Source organism: Leptopilina boulardi, unplaced genomic scaffold, assembly GCF_019393585.1.
Source record: "Leptopilina boulardi isolate dan_hultmark-lab unplaced genomic scaffold, ZJU_Lbou_2.1 LbouV2_342, whole genome shotgun sequence".
NCBI lineage: Eukaryota > Metazoa > Arthropoda > Insecta > Hymenoptera > Figitidae > Leptopilina > Leptopilina boulardi.
Window position 1 is genome coordinate 730,001 of NW_026137910.1, and position 20,921 is coordinate 750,921.

A 20,921-nucleotide genomic window follows, 5' to 3' on the forward strand; every position below is an offset into this window, starting at 1 on the left:
TTAGCGAACCATCTACGAGATATGAATTTTTCAACATTTCAGAATTTTTATGATTTTTTATTTTTTTAATGCTCATAACCTCCTTGAAAATGAATCAATTTTAAAAGTTTGTTTTTTAAATTCTGTGTTATTACGTGAACTTATCGAAAATTTGCTGCAAGAAATTCCTAGAAAAATAATTTACTATTTTTTTTTGCAATTTAAAAATTAAAATTTTATTTTTAAAAATGTAAGTAGCGTTCCATTAAAAAAAAAAGTTTTCAAAAAAGCGTCTTTCTTTTGCAAAAATTTAATTAAAAGATACTTACAGTTTTAGAAATAAAATTTTAATTTTTAAATTTCAAAAATTATAGTAAATTATTTTTCTAGAATTTCTTGCATCAATTTTTGAAAATCTCTCGTTGAAACATACAATTATAAAAAAAAACTTTTAAAATTGATGCATTTTCAAGAAAATTATGAGCATTAAAAAATAAAAAATCATTAAAATTGTGAAATTTTTAAAAATTTGTATCTCGTAAACGGCTTGGTGAAAAAAATGGAAAAAAATCATGAAAGCTAGTCTCAATTAGTATTAAAAGAAAAAAAACTTTCAAAAAAATTGGAGATGTAAATGCAAAATGGTGTATGATTTGACGTGGAATATCTGATATATAAAATGGATCTCTCTCAACACAAACATACCAAATATCCCCGTACTTTACATGATTTTCCATCAGATGTTTCGACCCCGGTTTGAACTAAGGATGAAATATTCGACACAAAATCAATTTCAGAGAGAAAGACCTTTGAAACTGATTAACAAACTGATTGGATGACTATAGGAACAATCCTCTTAAATATGTATACATAGTACCTTTTGATTTGGCAAACAAGAACTAATACAATTATTATTCAACATCAAACAGATTATTTAAACATTAATAGAAAATTTTTTTTACAAAGGAAATAATTTCTTTAAAAGAGAAAGAAAATTATTTTCAATTAATAGTCACTCACAGTGTTTATGGGATCAGTTTTATTTTATTAGATTGTCAGAGGATCAAATAAAAAATGAGCTTTTAAATTTTTCGTTTTGGACAAGTTTACTTTTTTTTAATTAAATGTCGAGAAACGAAAGCATACAGAAAATAATGATAGCATACGAGTTAAGGCGCTTACAGAGGACAGTGTTAAAGACGCTCTAATGTAAAAGAAGAGTTTTTATTGAGCTTGGAGTTTAATTAAATTTACCACACTAAAGCGGTGTTCCTCAGCAAAGCGACATAATGTCTTGCATTAGTGCCCACTTTAAGGAGTTTTTACCATCGTTTATAAGTTCCTTAGCTGCATCTCAGTTACATATATACATATACGTTCTAATATTATATAAGAAAATATTCTATTATTTACGATAATTATATGCCTTCTTGAATGTTTGCCAAATCAAAAAATAATACTTTTTTTTCATATACACTTTTTAATAAATTATATGTATATTTTAGATTCAAGTTTACAAACAAAAATTTAATAAAGATGCTTTGTTTGGATTAAAAAAAATTCTTGGCGGAAGCTTATATGTTAAACATTTTTAAATTCAGTAAATTAAGAATTTTTTTTTTTAACAAATTTCCATCTTCATTGAATAAACTCTTTTTTTTATTTAAAAAAATTTAATAATCATGAAAAGATTTTTGAAAGAAGTTGGAGAAATGTTCGATTAAAAGTTTATAATTATAAAGATGAAAATAAAATCTTTTTGTAAAATAAGTATTCCTTGTATAAAAAAAAAACTTATTTTAATTTGAAAAACTTTTTTTTTTTATTAGAGTCAATCTTAAGAATGGACCAAGAGCGCGACGAGGGAAACCAGTTCAAAGGGCACCTTCTCGATTATATAGAGCAATTGGAGGTCAAATGAGGAATTTTAATAAAACGCAATGCGTCGGTCCTGAGTTCGTCATTCGCGCTAATCAACCCTCCAAAATCATGACTGTTGGAGACATTAAGGTATGTATTTATTTTAATACAACCACTTGAATTTTACGTTACACGATTTAAAAAATAAAAAAAAAAAAAAATCACTGATTACGAATCCGATCTCAAATTTTCGAAATTAAAAATGGTGGATCAAATATGTCGGTCTTTATAAAAATTCATCGAATTCACTTAAAACTTGTTACTTCGTTAAGTAATAATTTAAGTAAGATGAATTTAAATATAATAAATTAGAAATAAATATATATTTTTTCGGTAAAGTTATAACTTTTAAACTGAAAGATGAAAAAAAATTTGACCAATATGATTTTGAAAGGAGTTTTCCTGCTCTCCCGAATGGTGCAAAAATTTTTGCAAATTCAAAATTTTACCCTACTTATTTTGAAAATCAAGAATTTTTTTTTTAAGTTAAAAATGTGTATTTTTACCACAAAAAAATATTGACATGTCTTTTTTTGTTATTTTCGAGATAATAATTAATTATTTATTTAATGTTAATAAAAAATTAAATATTTTATAAACAAATAAAGTTATCGTAATTTTGACTTTATACCAAATGAAAGTTTAAGCATTTTGGATAAGTGGGATTGTTATAATAAACAATTGGCTAACATTGCAATTGTTTAGAAAAACTCCTCTATAATCCAAAATAATTCATCTTAGGTTCGTTGGATGCGGAATTACGTCAGTTTTTAATTGATAAATTTAGAATTGCAAAAACTTTATTTATTTGTAAAATATTTCATTTTTTATTAACCTTAAATAGTTAATTAATTAATATATCGAAAATAACAAAAAAGGATATCTCAATATTTTTTGTAGTGAAAATACACATTATTAACTTTAAAAAAAAACCGAAATTAAAAAAAAATACTTGATTTTCAAAAAAGGGTCATATTTTGAATTTGTAAAAATTTTTGCACCATTCGAAAGAGTAGGAAAATTCCTTTCAAAATCATATTGGTCAATTTTTTTTTCATCTGTCTGTTTAAAAGTTATAACTCTACGGAAAATATATGTATATTTATTCCTAATTTATTATATTTTAATTCATCTTATTTAAATTATTACTTAACCTAGTAACAAGTTTTAAGTGAATTCGATGAATTTTTATAAATTTTGACCGCCATATTTGATCCTTCATTTTAATTTTGAAAATCTGACATCAGATTCGTACTCAGTGACTCCAAAAACCCTCTAAATAACAAGTTTTATAATAAAATTAACAAGTTTTAAAAATTTTCGATCGCCATATTGGATCAAAATTTTGAATTTTGAAAATCTGACATCATATTCGTACACCGAGGAAAAAGAATTTCTTTGATTCAAAGAAAATTTATATTTGTTTCAAACAAATTATCTTCGTTTCAAAAAAATTTGTTATTTAATTCAAATAAATATTTCTTTGACCCCACACGGAGAGAAAAAAAAAGTTCTAACATTTTTAAGATTTCCACTGGCTCCAATTTCGACGGGCAAAGTATCTTTAAAATACACGTAATTTTTGTCACCGAAATTGATACAAACGCGCCTCCATAGAAAATTACATTATGTTTGGAGAATATCAATTAATTTTAAGAAAGACCACAAAAAAACACACAAAATATCAGTTTATTGTTCTGTTATTAAAACAAATAGAATTAAAACATAAATTATACAAATTGAGCTTTTTTCAAAAGAACAATGATAACCCTCTGAAAGGTCGATAATGGTCCCTTGCAGGGATAATTACACTCATAAGGGCCCAAAAGGGAGAGACTTAACACATTTGTACATAAAAGGGACCTTGCCAGAATGTTATGCACTTTTCTTTATTGTATAAATTCTATTTCAAGATTGCGATAGCAATATTGTAAGGAAAACTCAGAACTTATAAACGTACTTGATTGAGAATACTCTTGTAGGAGTTGCAACTTTTGCGAGGAGTTAACTAGTACTTAGGCAAAAGCGAACTGAACGGTCGATTTGAGAAAAAGGGCCTTATCCTTTACTCAATGTACAAAATGTGAGAAAAGAGGGGGAAAAGCAAAGTTTTCTGCAATATTTTAGTTTCCGTGTTTTAGGAAGAAACTTGCAAACCTGATGAGATGCGCCCGCCAGGGTCGATCGCAGGCAATATCATAAAAAAGGGCTGCGCTCGGCTCTGGCCAGCACATGCTAACACATGTTTTGCAGTTTTCCATTGACTTTTGTTAGTTAGACTTATGTATAAAAAAAGAAAAGAGAAAGTTTTAAACACCGTGAGAAAATCGGTTTTTACTTAAACTTTTGAGTTTTTAAATTTATAACATTTAGAAAATTCGTAAGAGAATGATTTTTTGGCTTAATCTTTTAAATCTATCTTTAAACACAGTATCAGTTTTAATTTCTCATATTTGTTTAAGTAATCGATTTTTATAGAGTTAAACATTTTTTTAACATCTAAATAACATAACCTTTTAGTTTAATAAGTCGTAAATTGAGTGTATACAATAGAAATGTCGAATTTTCTATTTCAGAGGTGTTTTGACTCGAATCGCGCCGCAATTAGTGCACTGTAAAAAAATGGAGTTGAATTTCAACTCCCTAGGGAATGCTATAAAAGTCCCATCCTTTTGGAGTTGAAGCGAAGGGAGTTAATTTTATGCCTATGGAGTTGGTTTTAAGGAGTTAATTTAATTATTAACTCCCTTTTTGAGTTTCCCTAATCTAACCCCTAATTTAACTTAGTTTATTAAAACTAAGGTGAGGGAGAGGTAATATTAAATGAATTGTAATTAATTTATAAAATCATTTATTAAATTAATTCAATATTCTATTTTCAATAATTGTTAATTTGCGTAAGACGAATTTCCTTTAATCAAATAATTCTTTTGGTAATAAGTTTTTCTGATTTTTATCTATTAGATGTAGGCGAAGATTTCTGTGAATAGTTCTTCTTTGATTTACGATCATGACTCAAACTGCAACGGCTCCTTGATTGACTTTTACTGCTTTGACATAAGCGATCAGCGTGGTCTTTTTGTATGGATCACCCCGACTGCTGTGTCTACGAATTTGAGTGTCGATAGTTATTTCACATTGAAGATTTTATGTAACCAAGTTAACTGCACTTAAGATCTGGATTCGTATTTACCGGCTTTTAACGCTTATGTTTATTGCTTATAGAAAACTGAACCGATGCTGATATTGAATACTGTTTACTTAATTGAACTGATGCACTATTTACTGCTGTGAATGAGAATTACATATAATTATTATTTTTAAAGGTCAAACTCGAAGTAGCCCAGCCAGTAGGGAGACACTTTTTAGAAGGTATCTCTCACCGATGTAAAAAAGTATTAGTGAGTCTTCTTCTTCATAGTGGTGAATCATGTATAGGAACCATGCATAGGAAACCGACTTTCACAATTTCCAATGATTGAGAATAAAACATTTTACATATTTTAACTGTTGACAATATTCATTAATTGGTTTATTTTACATAAACAAGAACAAAACACAAAAATAGTCCATTTTCTCCGGTGTATTTCAATCCGGTATGGTCTAGTGGCTAGGATACCTGGCTCTCACCCAGGAGGCTCGGGTTCGATTCCCGGTACCGGAAATTTTTTTGGTTTTTTTACTTAAAATTTTTATTTATTTAACCAGAAATTTTTAGTTAATAAAAATTTATTTTCTAATTTTTCCAAAAAAATTTAATACTTAAACACAATGAGAACCAATTAATAAAAACTTGTGAAATATAAACTAATTAGTAATACAATGTTATATAGAATACCAGATTGTGAAAATTTTAAAATATTTCCGGTTTAAACGAACATTATTATTTTAAATTAAACTAAACGAAATTATAAAGTTGTCGTTAATTTAAAAAAAAAATAATGTATATTGATTAATGTTTAAAATTATTTTATAAAACAGTAGAATCTTCTAAGCTTACAGTGTTAACTGTACAAATTACTGTTTAGACTGAAGAGAAATAATAAAAATTAAATTTCTCGAGTGATTGAAACGACTTCAGTTGCCTGCTCTTCTCTCGATGGTAAATGAAGTTTAAGTATATTCACAAGTAGGTGCTGTCATCTGTACTCTGCGCGGATAAACTGAAAGTTACCTACACATCAGTATAGGTAGATAGCTCTACGGATTATCCCAATTCCTAAACTTAACTTTACTGAAAGAAGAAAAAGAAAGATTTAATTTTTTGTCATAACAGTGCTGTTCTCCCCGTACAAAAAGCAGCAATGGCACCGCATTTATGAAACAGTTTACTTTTTGGTTGTTCTCTTTTGCACACAAATAGCGATGCTTAACTTTTATAGTAAAATGTGTTTGCATTCCTCAAAAAAGGAAATACTCGTTATAATTTTATAACAATAGAATACAATTTAATTGTCATTATATGAAAAATTGAATAATAAATTAAGGGGTTATATATGTTTATTCGCGTCCAAAAAGAGGAATTTTCGAAAAAAAATTTAGCATTTGTTTAAAATTTTTTTAAAATGATTTTTTTTATCGAATAGTACATATTTCGATGTAGTTGTATATAAATTTTAATTAAAAAATATTAATAATTGAGGAAACTGTAAATCTTTCACTAAAACACCTTTTTTTTAAAAGCTGCTTACGGTGACTGCGATAAGTCAGGCAGAATTTAACTAAAATTAAAAAACAATGGAAATTTCGTTAGTATGTTATATTAGCTTGTATGTGAACGAAGGATTTTGAAAAAAAAAATTTTCTAGAAATGGCGATGATTTTTCCTCAAAAATCATGATTTTAGAGTTTTAAAATTTGGTTTTTTTGACCAAAAAAAATATTAATTTTGGTTCAAATTTAAATTCCTTCGTTCACGCACCAGTTATTGTCACTGAAAATTTCAGCCCGATCGGTTTAGTGGTTTTAAAAAAAATCGCAGTCACCGTAACAGTAGTTCTCAAAAATCACGATTCCGAGATAATAGCCTTTAAAGTTTCAAGCGTATATACTCTTCTTTGAGAAGTAGCGGATTAAAACAGCTATAATTTTGGTTCTAATGCTCCGATTTTGATGAAATTTTGGGTAAACATTCTCGAAAGTATGCACTTTTAATATATGCAATGAAAAAAAAATAGATTTTTTGACCCATGAAAAGGTATATAACACCTTAAACAGATGTTTTATTATATTAATTATACAACTAATTACTAATATATATTTATTTATGTACACTAAAATTAATTGATATTATTATTTCATTTACAGTCGGTCAATTCTAGTCGTTTAGTCGTAATTATGTTGACTGGCCAACGACTTGAAGTAACCTGTGATCCACAGAAAATTACGGCTGGAGAATTATTTCAGGTAATATGCTAACTTTTATTTCAATATAAAAGATGTTTTTTAGTTTCTTTGAAACTCTTTAACCCTCGGAGCACATACTGGGTCACACAGACCCTGTCATTAATTTCAATGAAGTGTAATTTGAAAAGTCGGCAATACAACACGAACCTAAGGCCATATAGTGGTAACTAACTAATAAGGAATAATAAGTAACATGATAATCCAAAGAAAATAATAAAATACTAGTAAATATGTTATTAAAAAAGTATAGTTTTAAAAAGTTGTGTCGAAAATCACATTTTTATCGTCTTAAAAGTTACCTTCGTTAAACTACAAAATAAATACCTTTTTTAAAAAATAAAATAAGGTGGTATTTTTTCCCTTATTCTAACACACTTCGAGAATATAAATCCCAATTTTTAGCTTAAAATATTAAAAATTACAAAAGTTACATTTTTTTTTTAAATTCAATTTTTTCTTTTTAATTAGTTAACTTCACGAATTTTTTTTCAATATGCAAATAATTTAATAATATTTCTAAACTGCATATTCTTATTTTACAAGGTTCAATGAATAAAAAAATATTTTTTTTGTGTTGATCAGTCCAATAGTTCAAAAATGGGGGAGTTTTGTAAAGTAAACAGGGTCACAGCGACCCAGACTGTGCTACTTGTTCGAAAAAAGAGGTGTGTGCTCCGAAGGTTAATCGGAGATTTTGAAGGTCTCGCTAAATCCAAATTTGATGACGAATTCATATTATTAATATTTAATTTTAACTTATATTTTTCTGAAATATTAAAAAGTATTTCCAGTTTTGGAAAAATAGAGAAAATAGTTTTCTTGTGTGTATCAAATTGATACAAGAAATAAGATCAACTCATGCAACGTTTTGATTCGATATAAGGTATCAAATTGATCCAAATATTTGGATCATTTTCAAGAAATGATCCAGAATATGGAATCTTTTTTTGAGACCTGAATTGGTATCAAAGTATAACTGTCATGCTCTTATTGACAATTTTATTAATTAATTTATTCACTGTACTGAATATTCAAATATTAAAAATACTTTTATTATGAATTTTAAGAAAGAGAGAAGCGAAAACTTATAAATTAAGAACAATTAAATAAGAAAAAATTTATTTCGAAATAAAATGAAATACACTAACCTTTATTTATATTTATCACATAAGATTTAAGTTAAGTTCACAATCACAACCCTTGAAAATTTTTAATTACTTTTTTTTTGGTTCAAATAATTATCAATAATTTATTTATTATAAATGAACAAAATTTAAGGAATGCACGCTTAATAAATATTTCTAATGCGTTGTCCATTAATGCAATTAATAATTTCCTATTACACAATATCATAATCGACATATATGACATTTGTAAACAAACAGGGTTGGAAAACAAGAGCCCAAAATATATTCGTCCAAAGCGAATTTCAATCCTACCCAACTCTGCTTTGGACGAACATATTTTGGGCTCTTGTTTTCCAACCCTGTTTGTTTACAAATGTCATATATGTCGATTATGATATTGTGTAATAGAAAATTATTAGTTGCATTAATGGACAACGCATTAGAAATATTTATTAAGCGTGCATTCCTTAAATTTTGTTCATTTATAATAAATAAATTATTAATAATTATTTGAACAATTTTCCTCCATTTTGACTTTTAAACAATTGACATTGGATATCTATAAAAATATACAGTAAGAATGATTGACTATAAGCCAGCTCACGAGTGCGACGAAGACACTCTTATGCGCAGTTCCATTTGCTTCTCTCTCGCACTCACGCTTACCTATGATCAGTATGAAATCATTCAAATATGTTCCAACATCTATAAATGTTTTTCCAAAAAATTTGTAGAATTTTTTGATAAAAATCTTTTGACGACATTTTTAAGGCCAAAGCAAAATAGATTCTTGAACGGGAACGCAATCGTGAATGAAAATGTAAGAATGAGTGAGAGAAGAATAAAGATATTTGCTATCCTTCTTTTACTCATTCTTACGTTTCTGTTTACGATTGCGTTCCCGTTCAAAAATCTATTCTGCTTAGGATTTTAGACGGGAGAATAAATTATTGGCTTTACACCTGGACGTCAGGTATCTAAATAGGCCATGTTTGTCCCTGAGGGATGAAAAATAATTTAAATTTCCAAAAGAAAAAAAAAAATTTGATTAATACATCATTGGACGCAAAATCTTTAAGCTTTTGACGATAGTATCGACAATCATTTTAAATAATATTTTATAACGCATCAATTGACCTATAATTGTGACCTTTTTATATAATATTATGTGATATCGTCAAGAATCCTTATCTTGAATGCATCTACTTAGGTTGCAAATTCTATTACAGAGACGGTTATTGTATCCGTATTCTCAATTCCCCATTTGCATTCGTTTCAAAACATCGCGTTTTCTTGTATATAAATCTGACACGAAATGAAAAGAAATTTATATAAATATAAAAAAATTATAAATTTATAGAAATATAAAATGGAATTGAAAGAAGGGTTCATGAATGGTTCTTTCATTATAGAATGTTTAAAAGAAACTTTTCAGAATTTCCACTATATAGAGAACAAGAATTTTTATAAAACTTACATAATATCAATAAATTTTGTTTTTCGTTGAAAAATCAAAACATAATAATAATTCATAACTTTCTGTTGCTGAAAAAATAAAGTAATTAAATTATGCTTTATATTTAACACACATTAATTACAATAATTATGCAAAAATATTTACAGTTAATTTTCTCTTATTCAATAAAAGTTAGATGTATTTATATCAGCAACGTTTTTTTTTTTCTCTATATGTGGAAAATCGCTGCCCTTGATAATAATGTGAAACTTCGATATCAAATGATCGGGAAATTCGTGAACAAAAAAATAAAAGAATTGAAATGAGTTGGAGATTCAATATCAAATAGGCAAATGGAAACTGTTACAAAGTCACTAGCGAGTTTGAGAGCTGGCTTCGTCCGATAAGGCCTTCAATTTATCGAGCGATTATGTTGGTTCACCAATTTTCATTAGAATTTCGCGAGTTTTGCGTTAAAAGTTAAAAGGCTGCTTTTTTGATATATATATATTTTTTTTTCCGAGAATCCATTGAAATTTTCTCTTGCAACGTCAAAAACCAATTTTTATTTTCTAAGCACTTTGTTCTGAATAAAATTCTTTCTTTTCTTCTTTTTAATTTTATATCGCAATTTTGTAATTAAAAATCAAAGGCTATTAAAAATTAATTTTTTTAAGTACTTCGTCAATCTGGGCTATTTTTTAATTTGTAAAATATTCATTTAGAAATGTTAATCTTTAAAATTGATGAGTGCCAAAAAATTACGCTTATAGTGCTTATTCATTAAAAAAAATAGATATTACAAACTTTCTTATTAAAATTAGCGTTTGTTTTTTTTTAGTTGTAACATCTGTAATTTTGTATTTATCACGAAAGTAGAAAATTGAACGTTGATTGTAGAATCTTTCAATTTCGATGCTGCGAGAGAGAGAGAGAGAGGGGGGGGGGGGAGAGAGTTGAAAAATAATGCAATTAATGACGTTTAAAAACGTTGCAAATCTCGTTTTCAGGCTATCGTGCAGGCAGAAGGACTCGATGAAAACTTTACTCTGGGATTAGCTGCGCTATTGGCCGGAGATTTCGCATTGCTACCGCCAGATACGAAATTGAATAAAGTCGCCCCTCCAGGCTGGTTAAACACCGGTAAGAGCAAAGGTCTACTGGGACTTCCGGCAAGCTTTATGCTCTACTTAAGGCTGAGATTTTTCCTTCCTTCGCTCCGTGGAATAAGGTATTTTAATTTCCTTCAAACACTTTCGATTTAATTAAAACATGAATTATCCAAGGTTTATTGAGAACGAAAGTATTATATATAAGTATAGAGAGAGAGAGACTCTTTAAAAAATTCTTCAATTTCCTCTCTCATAATGTTCAATCTCAACATTTTATCGTTTTTTTAGTGACTCATAATGAGACGAGACTCTCATTTATCACACTTATTTTAATTATTATAATTATGATCAAAATGAAGAATCTCAATATTTTTTATAATCAATTTTTCAAATCGGACAAAGGTCGATAAGAGCTCATGAAATTTAACATTGATTTTTTATGGGGGTAACAATTAAAATCTATATAAATAATATAAATTTTAATTGTTACCCCCATAAAAAATCAATGTTAAATTTCATGAGCTCTTATCGACCTTGCTTTAGTTTCACTATTTTTATAAAACAAGTCAGATATTATTATTTTGACACTAAAGGTTGAATCTTAAAAATTCGTCTTTCTCCACTGATCTATTAAATTTACATGAATATTCAATATTTTAGTGTCTAGTGTCTATCAAGAGAGTGAACTAACGCACAGCCAACCCATTACTCGTTAGAAGCTACTCGTTAATGTCCCATCAATCTCCCATACGCAGCTCGATATGTCGAGAGCAAGCAAGAACGATGATCACAACCTGGTTCACGTTCAGCCCTCAAAGTGAAGGGTATTAGTTCTGTATTCTCTTTACGGGTTTAGGCTCAACTTTGTTCACTCTAATGCAGACTATTAAATTAAAATTCAACATAACTTATTTATTTCATATCAATGTCAAAAGTACAAAAAGAATTTTCCATATAAAATGATTCCATCGAAATTAATTATACCTTGAATAATTTTCTATTATCCATTCTCTAATATATATGGGTGATTCTTCACGAAGCGTACAATTCCATGTCCCTTATGTTTTTTAAGAAATAAATTGTATATATATTGTAATGAATCCAACGTGAAAAAGTAACTTTAGTGTTTACAAACAAAAGCCTATAGCCACTTTAATTTATAAAATTAAAGAGCCAAATTGTCCCCAGTGTCATTTACGAAACAAAAATAAATATTTTTAGCAATAAACAATAATAAAAATTATTATTGGTGTAACATTTTTTTATTGTCCAAGTTTGTATAGAATTTAGAAAAAAATTGGTTGTTAAAAAAATTAATTTTGATTAAAATTTTATAAAAATCAAATCAGAATTTAATTATACTTTATCATAAGTAACAATAGAGTTCCCTCAAGCGATTATCTACGATAGAAAGTAATTTTATGATTGATTTTTTTTTTGTTTTTACACTTTTAAAGCGCCAATTTTATACATATATAGAGAATCACAGAATCATCAAGCCTTCACATATTTTATAATAAATCAATAAAATTAAATTTTTCTTTTATTAAATACTGTGTAGTAATATTATTTCAATGAATATAAATTGACAAAAATGCGAAACCGATTGAAAATTGCTAATAATTTCTTTAAAAAAAAATTATTAATTGTGTTTTAAATTAATTAAAAATTAAGATAGAATTTTTTAAAAATAATTCACAACATTACAACATATTATATTTCTATTAAATTTTTATAAATTACCACATAAATTTCCATAAATTACCTACCCTACAAATTTGCAAAATTAGTTTTTAAAATTTTTCTTTTATATATTATAAATAAACTTTAAAATTTCATAAATTATCATAAATTTACATAAATTACCAAATAAATTATCTGCATTATAGTTTTTTGAATCTTGAATTTTGTATTATTATTATTATTATTAAAAATTATTAATTAATTATTATTAAAAATTATTTCAAATTTTTATTAAGTACCAAAATATCTCATTATATTACATGGATGCATTTACATCTAATTTATTTAAAATATACCAAAATTATAAACAATTTGTCCGGCCCATTACAGATATTTCATTCTTGACTATCATACTTCAGGGTGTCTACTAGTCCTGGAAGTCCTGGAAATCCTGGAATTTTAATTTTTGTCCTTGAATTTATTATATTTTGCTTTTGAATTTTCAAAAATTTCTAATTTTGTTAATCAAGTTAGAAAAAATTTATTAAATAAGTAAAATGAAAATTTACTAAGTAAAGTAATTAATTAATTTTTTAATAATTTCTGAAAACAATAGTTAAACTAAAAATTTTTTTTATTCCTTAAAGTCATCCAATTTAATGTCCTGAAAAAATAAGAAATTTGTCCTCGAAAGTCCTGGAAAAGTCATGGAATTTTAATTCAGATTTTTAGTAGACACCCTGAATACTTGAAAGTTATATTATGATTTTAATTTCAATTGAAAAAAAATTCTATATAATAACAAAAAGTCAGAAACCAAATTTTACGCTAAGCGGAGAATCATCCATATATTATAATCTTTACGCATTATTATAATTCGATTCGAAATTAATAAATTTTCATATGGTTCAAAAATTAAAAAAAATAATAATAATCCACTAACAATTTTGAAAATAATTAGAACGGAAGAAATATTTTGAAACTCGTGCTTCCACTTTCAGGACATTTAAATAGAATAATATTTGCAAAAGTAAAACTTGACTTTAATAAGTCAGCCAAAATCTTGTAGGGAAGTTTAACTTTTCGTTTCGTGTACTAATGTAAAGTGTAGTATATATATATATATATAAATATTTCAGAAGCCTTGCTTATACACATCTTACTGACGGGAATTCAAGATTTAATTAATTTCCGCGAAAAAGTACGCTCGTAACACTCGACTGCACCCTCGTGACAAACTTAGTAACGCCCCATTAACTTTCTTTTTTTTTCACCATTTTCAACCAACCCAGCAAAATAATTTATGGGCGAAATACCGAGAATTTATTCCGCAGAGAAGAGAGCCGCTTCAACCTCATAACCTATGACTCTAATGATATCAAAAATGCAAATTTCATATACATACATTCTTAAACCTTGAAAATGGAGAATTTCGCCAATTTTTCAATATATAGGATAATTTCTGCAAAAAAAAATCAAATTGTTTTTGAATCAACTTTATTTTCAATATCATTTAAATAGATTATATTTGAGAAAATTGATTTTCTTAAAAAAAAAAAAATAAAAAAAAAGTGGCTACGAAATATGATGAAATTGTTTAAAAGTTAATGTCACAGTAGAATAAATAGTAATAATAATAATAAATGTGGAAGTAAATTGCTTTTAGATAAATAAAGCGAAGTTCAGATTACCACAGTTACAGTAATTAGCGATAATGGCACTGATCCATAAATTTTTGTTAATTGAGTTTTACCGTTATAAAATATCGAATATAAATGATATATTTGAGGTTTCACAAGTTCTCAAAATTGTTCACATTTATGTTAAATATTACTTTGTTTAGTAAATACTAAATTGATGTTTAGCCAATTTCCTAATAATGTATAAATTCAATTTAAACTCATTTTTTTTATATATAAATTTTAAAACTGATTTTTAAATATAAAATAATAAATATATATTCTGGAAATAATTTTTAAAAATTTGCTGAAAAATTATTATTATTATTTTACTATAAATGAATTTTAACCCTATTTTTATGCTTTAATAAATGACTATAAAGAACAAATCACAAGAAATAATGTCATAAATGGTTTTTTAAATTGAATTTCCATTTTCTGTTAATAGAAGCTGGACTTCGAAGCATCTTCTATACCTTCAAATTCGTCGATGTATATTAGAACAGCAGCTGGTATGTCCTTTGACGCAGCTAATTAATTTGACCGGTCTCGCTCTGCAGGCAGAGTTTGGAAATTATAGTGTCAATGTAAGTAAACATGACAAAATACAAAATATAATAATTCATCATTTTTATCTTCGAAAAAAAACATTTAAATAATTATTAGAAATTAATTTTTTTTTTACAAGAATCTTTAATAAATTCTTTGAAAATTATATATTACATATGATCAAAATGTATCGAACCTTTCAAAAAAAAAAAAAATTATCTAAATCGAATTTTTTTTTTTTTATTTTTAAACACAGAAAAAGTTGATTTAGAAATTTTTGTTTGGTTCTGGTACATTTTAATAGATATATATACAAAAAAAAAAATTTTCACTTTTTCTGCGCAATTTTGGAAAAAAAAAATTATCAAGAGAAAATATTTTTCAGGAACACGGATGCGCTGATTATTTTCTCCTGGAGCATTATATACCCGAAGCATTGATATTAAATCCCGATCATGATCAACAATACAATGATTTGTCAAGTAATGCGGAAAATTTAAAAAGACAATTACATCAAGCGCACAGAGATAGACGTGGTCTTGATACAAATAAAGCGGAAGAAATGTTTATCACTCATGCTCAAAATTTAATAGATTTTGGTTCACATTATTATATAGCGACAGTTGACGCTAAGGAATTAAGTAAAATTATAAGTCGGCAAAGAAAAATAAATGAACGAACATCACCCGTGGGACGTACATGTACTGAGGATATTTATGCTCAATTAAAACGCAATTGTCCCGCATTATCAGCTGATGGCAAAACAATGGAACCCTATACTGATGAGGAGAAAATAATTCTCGCCAGAAATCCAATTATTAACGATGATATGATATGCAATTCATTGGCAACAAGTGGAAAAGAAAGTGTGGAAATTGTCAATAATAATAATAGTAATAATAATAATAATTGTAACAACAGTAATAGTAAATTGAAAAAAACTGAAAGCGCTGTGTGGTTAGCAATTCATGGTGAGGGTTTAAAACTTTTTGAAAGAGGCGGTGGTCGTTTTCGTGAAAGAAAAGAATTGGCAAGATTTCAATGGAGGGATATTCAAACTTTAAGCTACAGTAAATCATGTCTTGTTATTTATACAAAAGTTAATGGAAAACGATGCAAGTTCAAACTTAGAATGGACCACAGAAAGTGAGTTTTAATTTCTCCTGGGAACATCTTTTTCAATTTCGATATTTAGTTATACTTTTCCTTTTTTTTTTTCTTTCTTTTTTACTTTCCTCATGTAGCAAAATTAGAAACTAGATATGAAGAAACTTTGCGATGTTCTCGACATGACAATTTTTCCTCTTTTTTTTTATTTGGTAAACTTTTTTTTGTATGAAAAAAGTTTTGGTACAAAAATTTTGAATTTTAATTGCTATAAAAAACTTTGATTTGATTGATTTTAACAATTTGGATTTCCTTGTAAAATTTTAATTTTATAGCAAGAAATTGAAAAATATTTTAAACAGCTTTATTTTGAAATTTATGTCAACAAAAAAAGAAGAAGAGAGAAACTTTTGCCCTATCAGTCTCCGGATAAAACAAAGTTTCTTTCGGAAATAAAGCAGCTTCTAAGCAAACATCGATCAATGTTTGTGCAGAAAGTATATATATATATATATATATATATATTATATACAGTATACCAAGTAATCCTCAATGCACTTACCTTTTATCATGGTTCACGAATTTAAAAAAAAAACTAACACTAAAACTTTATATGCCCTGATCTATGTTCTATATTTGTCGAAAAATAAATTCAAGTATTATTATTCTTTTTTTTTAGCAAAACTTTTTTTTATAAAGAATGTTTTTCATTGCAGGAGTTATTTTGCTTTCAAGCTGACGTCTTTACACCATCAGTTCTTTCTCAAACTTCGATCCGAAATATCTTCTCTTCAAGGACTAGCAAAAGGTGATTGCAATAAAGATTTACCGTTATTTACAAGCAACTTTGATAGTAAATATCTTTTACTTTTTTTTTTTTTTTTAACGGAAACTGTTGAAGTATATCGATAAAATATCCCACTCACAAAAAAAAGGAAATAAAATTACAACCGCGAATTCCACAAAAAGAAAAGTTTCAAACTTTAATATAGTTTTTATAGTATAAAATTGATCAATTTCGATGAGATATTTGCACAAAAGATTACACTTGAATTTATTAAATTGAATAATTAAATTTTAATTACAGAGATAAATATCAGAGAAGTAAATTTTAATTACAAATGAGAATTATTAATTTAGAAATTAATTAATGAAATATAAATGTCATGTTTTTAGTCTCTTTATCATTTTCATTGTATATTTTATGTAAATTTTCTCCTTTTACTTTAAAAAAAATTTAATTCATTCATTTGACTTCAAATTTTAACAACGTCGATTAAATTCACAATGTTTATGATCAATGATTAAAGAAAAAAAATTTTCAATCAAAAAATAATTTATTTTTTGCCTACAAATATTTCTTCTATAAATTTTTAATACAGAAACATTGCAAAAAAAGCTTTCGATACAAAATTTTAATAATTCAATTTAAATAAATTTTTTTTTAAATACTTTTAAAGTTTTTGTTTTTAAAGCGATTTTCCCTCAATTTTTAATTTTTTTGCGATTTTCTACGAATTGGCCCAAATTTCTCATGTATTCCCTTAAATTTTCTATTTTCCTTTCTCAATGTTTTTCTCAAACTGTTTGTGTTTAAAATTTTTCCTTCAAATTCTCTTTTTATTTTAGAATTTTTTAAAATTCTTAAACTGCTAAATAAACTAATTGAAACTTCTTGAAAAGTCCTTAAATTTTTTTTTTCAAAAATTGCCGAACACCATGAATAAGAGATAAATTCCAAAAATGCAATAAATAATATTAAATTTAAGAAAAGTAATTTTTTTCATTATGATAATAATTTTGTTGTTAATTTCAGATTTCGGTGTTCCATTGGTGATTGAGCCAAATTCACCGAAAGCAAAGCCCGAAAGTGGAAAAACAAAAATCTCAATTGCTAATGCAATAAAAAAACAAGAACCCGAATCAAGATTAAAGTATCCATTTCAATTAGAGGAGTATCAAAATAAAGAGAATGAAAATCCACAAAAAGATTTGTGTAATTGGCCAATGAACAATCAAGTCACGACTACAACATCACCGATTTGTTCTTCGCCAGATGAAGATGTTCTTTATGCCCAGGTGAATACACGCTTGGAACCGGAAGGCGAATCACGTGACACGGAAGATGAATCAGATCGTGATGGTTGTTCAGCAATAAGAAATCAAGCGATTTCAAGAATTTTGAATGGACCAAAAGTCCTTTCAGCTATTGAGGATCAAATCTATGGTTACGCGAATGTTGGACGCGCTCACAATGAAGAATACGTTTATTGTATTCCAAAGTTAATTTACTCGAGTGCAATTGAACGACTCGAAGTGAAATCAGAAAAACCCGAGGACATTTATGCGGCTGTTAATAAAAATCGAACGCCAAAGAAAAATTCACTTCCGGTACCCGAGGAAGTTTGGGACGTGTCGGATATCAAAGAGTCTTTGAATAAGGTGCCTTTCTTCTTCTTCTTCTACTTCTTCTCGATAATTTCATTTTTTTAACGTAATTTTTAAATTCTTATTTTTTTCCATAAATTTAATCATTTTGTTTGAACTTTCTTAATTTTTAATATAATAATTATACATTTTAAAATTTATTTTAATTAGACATTCAATTTTAACAATCGTTCAAGTACAATTTTTTTTTGAATTTTTCAAAATTTGAGAATTTTTATGATTTTTTATGTTTTAATGCTCTTGATTGCTTTTAAAATGCATCAATTAAAAAAAATTTTTTTTTTTTTGAATTATGTATTTTTACGTGAACTTCTCGAAAATTCGATGCAAAACATTCTAGAAAAATTATTTACTAAATTTTTTTTACAATTTTTTGGTGGGTAAAATTAAATTAAAATTTTAATAAATTAAATTATAAATAAATATAATATGCAAAATTTAAAGCAAATTTTAGACGAAAGTTGTAGATTTTATAGAAATTTATTTTTTATATTCTATGCAATTTTTAAAAATTTTGCATATACCTAACCCAAAAACGAAAAAAAAACCCACAAATTTTAGGTCTCTTTTTTTTTTATTTTCACTATAAAAATCAAATTTGCGAATATTTCTACTATGATTTTCGTAATCAACGCATTAAAATATAAAAAATTTACGTAGTCTTATAAAAAAAAAAACTTGATGTAGTTTTAAAAAAATTCAAAATTTCAAAAAATTTGAAAATATTGAAAAAATGTTTCCCTACGAGCGGACCAGGTTTTAAATTTTTGTAATAGGAAGAAGTATTCTTTGAAAATCTTTTGAAAATTTAACCTTTAATTTGCAAAAAGAATGGAAAATTTTTTAGAATTTTTTGCATCGAATTTTAGAAAAGTTCACGGAAAACAAAGAATTTAAAAAAATTTAATTGTTGAATTAATTAATTTTTAAGGAAATCATCAGCATTTAAAAATAAAAAAATTATTAAAATTCAGAAATTTTTGAAAAATTCATATCTTGTAAACATTTTGATAAAAAAAATTGGAAAAAAATCATGAAACACTGTTTTGTAGAGTACTAAAAGTTTAAAAAAAAATTTGTCAAATCGTAAATGTCAAAGTGGATATGATAAATGATATTTAAAATTTTTTATTATGAAAATTAAAATTGATGAAAATATAAAAATTTAAATATTGCTTCACAGGCAAAAACGTCGAGTTTACCAAATTATGGAACACCAAAATCAAGGCAATCGAGCGGATTTCGAACACCTAGTTTACCACGACGTTTGGGAGTAAAAATGGGAACTCGCGCTATTTACAGCAGTAGCAATATGTCGCAAAAGGATATCTCCCTTGCCGACGATTTAGAATCTCTATCGTTGAAATCCGACACTGCTTCGTCGATGCAATCAACGCCAGCACGATCGGTTGAGTCGCCAATGCCAGAAGCTTATGTGTTAAGTACGTTTTCCCCTCAATGAATATAAAAATTAGCAAAGTATTCAAAAAATCAAATTATATTTTTCATTTTAAATAATTAGATGATATACGATAAGAAAGAAAAAAAAATTCCAAATATTGGTTAAAAATATAAAAACTATTTTTTCTTTTTTTAATTTTATATTTTAAGAATAATTATTTTTTTCAATGTCAATATTTAAATTTATTTTCACAAGTATTTAGATACAAACATTTTCTTATGTTTGAACAAAGTACGAAAAATGAAAAGACAATTTTAAATAGAAGAAATAAATAAAAAATTAAAACAATTACTTTCGATAAATTGTAATAGATCAAATAAATGATAAACTCAAATAAATGATTAAAATTATAATGAAATTTAAATTCAAGTATATAGAAAAATGAAAAAAATGAAATAATTTTCCCGTGTCTTACAGATGCAGACATTCGAACAGCGAACGAGACTTTTCGAATACAAGACGAGGAAACTATGTCATCATCTTTGGTGGCCCGATTTGAGGAAATGTCATTCACAGAAGAGCGAATACTTCATGTGATAAAACTTGAACGCGGTAATGGAGGAAGTATAGGATTGCAAGTGACCGAGGGAAACGATGGAGGAGTTTATGTTCAAGCCGTTTCCGTTGGAGGATCGGCCGATATGACTGGAAACATAAACAAAGGTATAAAACGAAAGTTTCTTCAAACATTTTATGTAATCTAAAATGTGTAAAATAACTCAGTTTTAATAACGAATATTCTCCAATTTTAATAGGCGATCGAGTGGTAGCGATAAACGGTCAAACTTTAATGAATCTTGGTTATGAACATGCACTTAAATTATTGCAAAGTTCATCTGAAACTGTGGAATTAGTTCTATCACGAGCTGCTTCAAATCGAGTTGAAAATCACAAAAATTTCCATCGTATTCAACAAAATGATGCCAATTATCTTCAGTAAGAATTTATTTTTAAAAAATTATAAATTTACTATTTAAAAGAAAAAAAAAAAAT

General features: G+C 26.7%; 1 protein-coding gene and 1 non-coding gene across 5 annotated transcripts in view; both read left to right on the forward strand.

Moving 5' to 3' along the window:
* The window catches only part of LOC127285907 (uncharacterized), a 192,068-nt gene that overhangs the window by 168,170 nt on the left and 2,977 nt on the right, over positions 1-20,921 (forward strand). For all 4 annotated transcript variants that reach the window (XM_051312114.1, XM_051312113.1, XM_051312115.1 and 1 more), the window contains 10 exons: positions 1,809-1,989; positions 7,207-7,305; positions 10,899-11,119; positions 14,811-14,949; positions 15,297-16,057; positions 16,735-16,826; positions 17,835-18,460; positions 19,650-19,908; positions 20,346-20,591; positions 20,684-20,864. In XM_051312114.1, coding sequence (XP_051168071.1) covers positions 1,809-1,989; positions 7,207-7,305; positions 10,899-11,119; positions 14,811-14,949; positions 15,297-16,057; positions 16,735-16,826; positions 17,835-18,460; positions 19,650-19,908; positions 20,346-20,591; positions 20,684-20,864 — 2,805 coding nt within the window. The remainder of the gene's footprint in view (positions 1-1,808; positions 1,990-7,206; positions 7,306-10,898; positions 11,120-14,810; positions 14,950-15,296; positions 16,058-16,734; positions 16,827-17,834; positions 18,461-19,649; positions 19,909-20,345; positions 20,592-20,683; positions 20,865-20,921) is intronic.
* Trnae-cuc (transfer RNA glutamic acid (anticodon CUC)) lies at positions 5,492-5,563 on the forward strand. The gene has a single exon. It is a non-coding gene; the product is annotated as a tRNA-Glu (tRNA).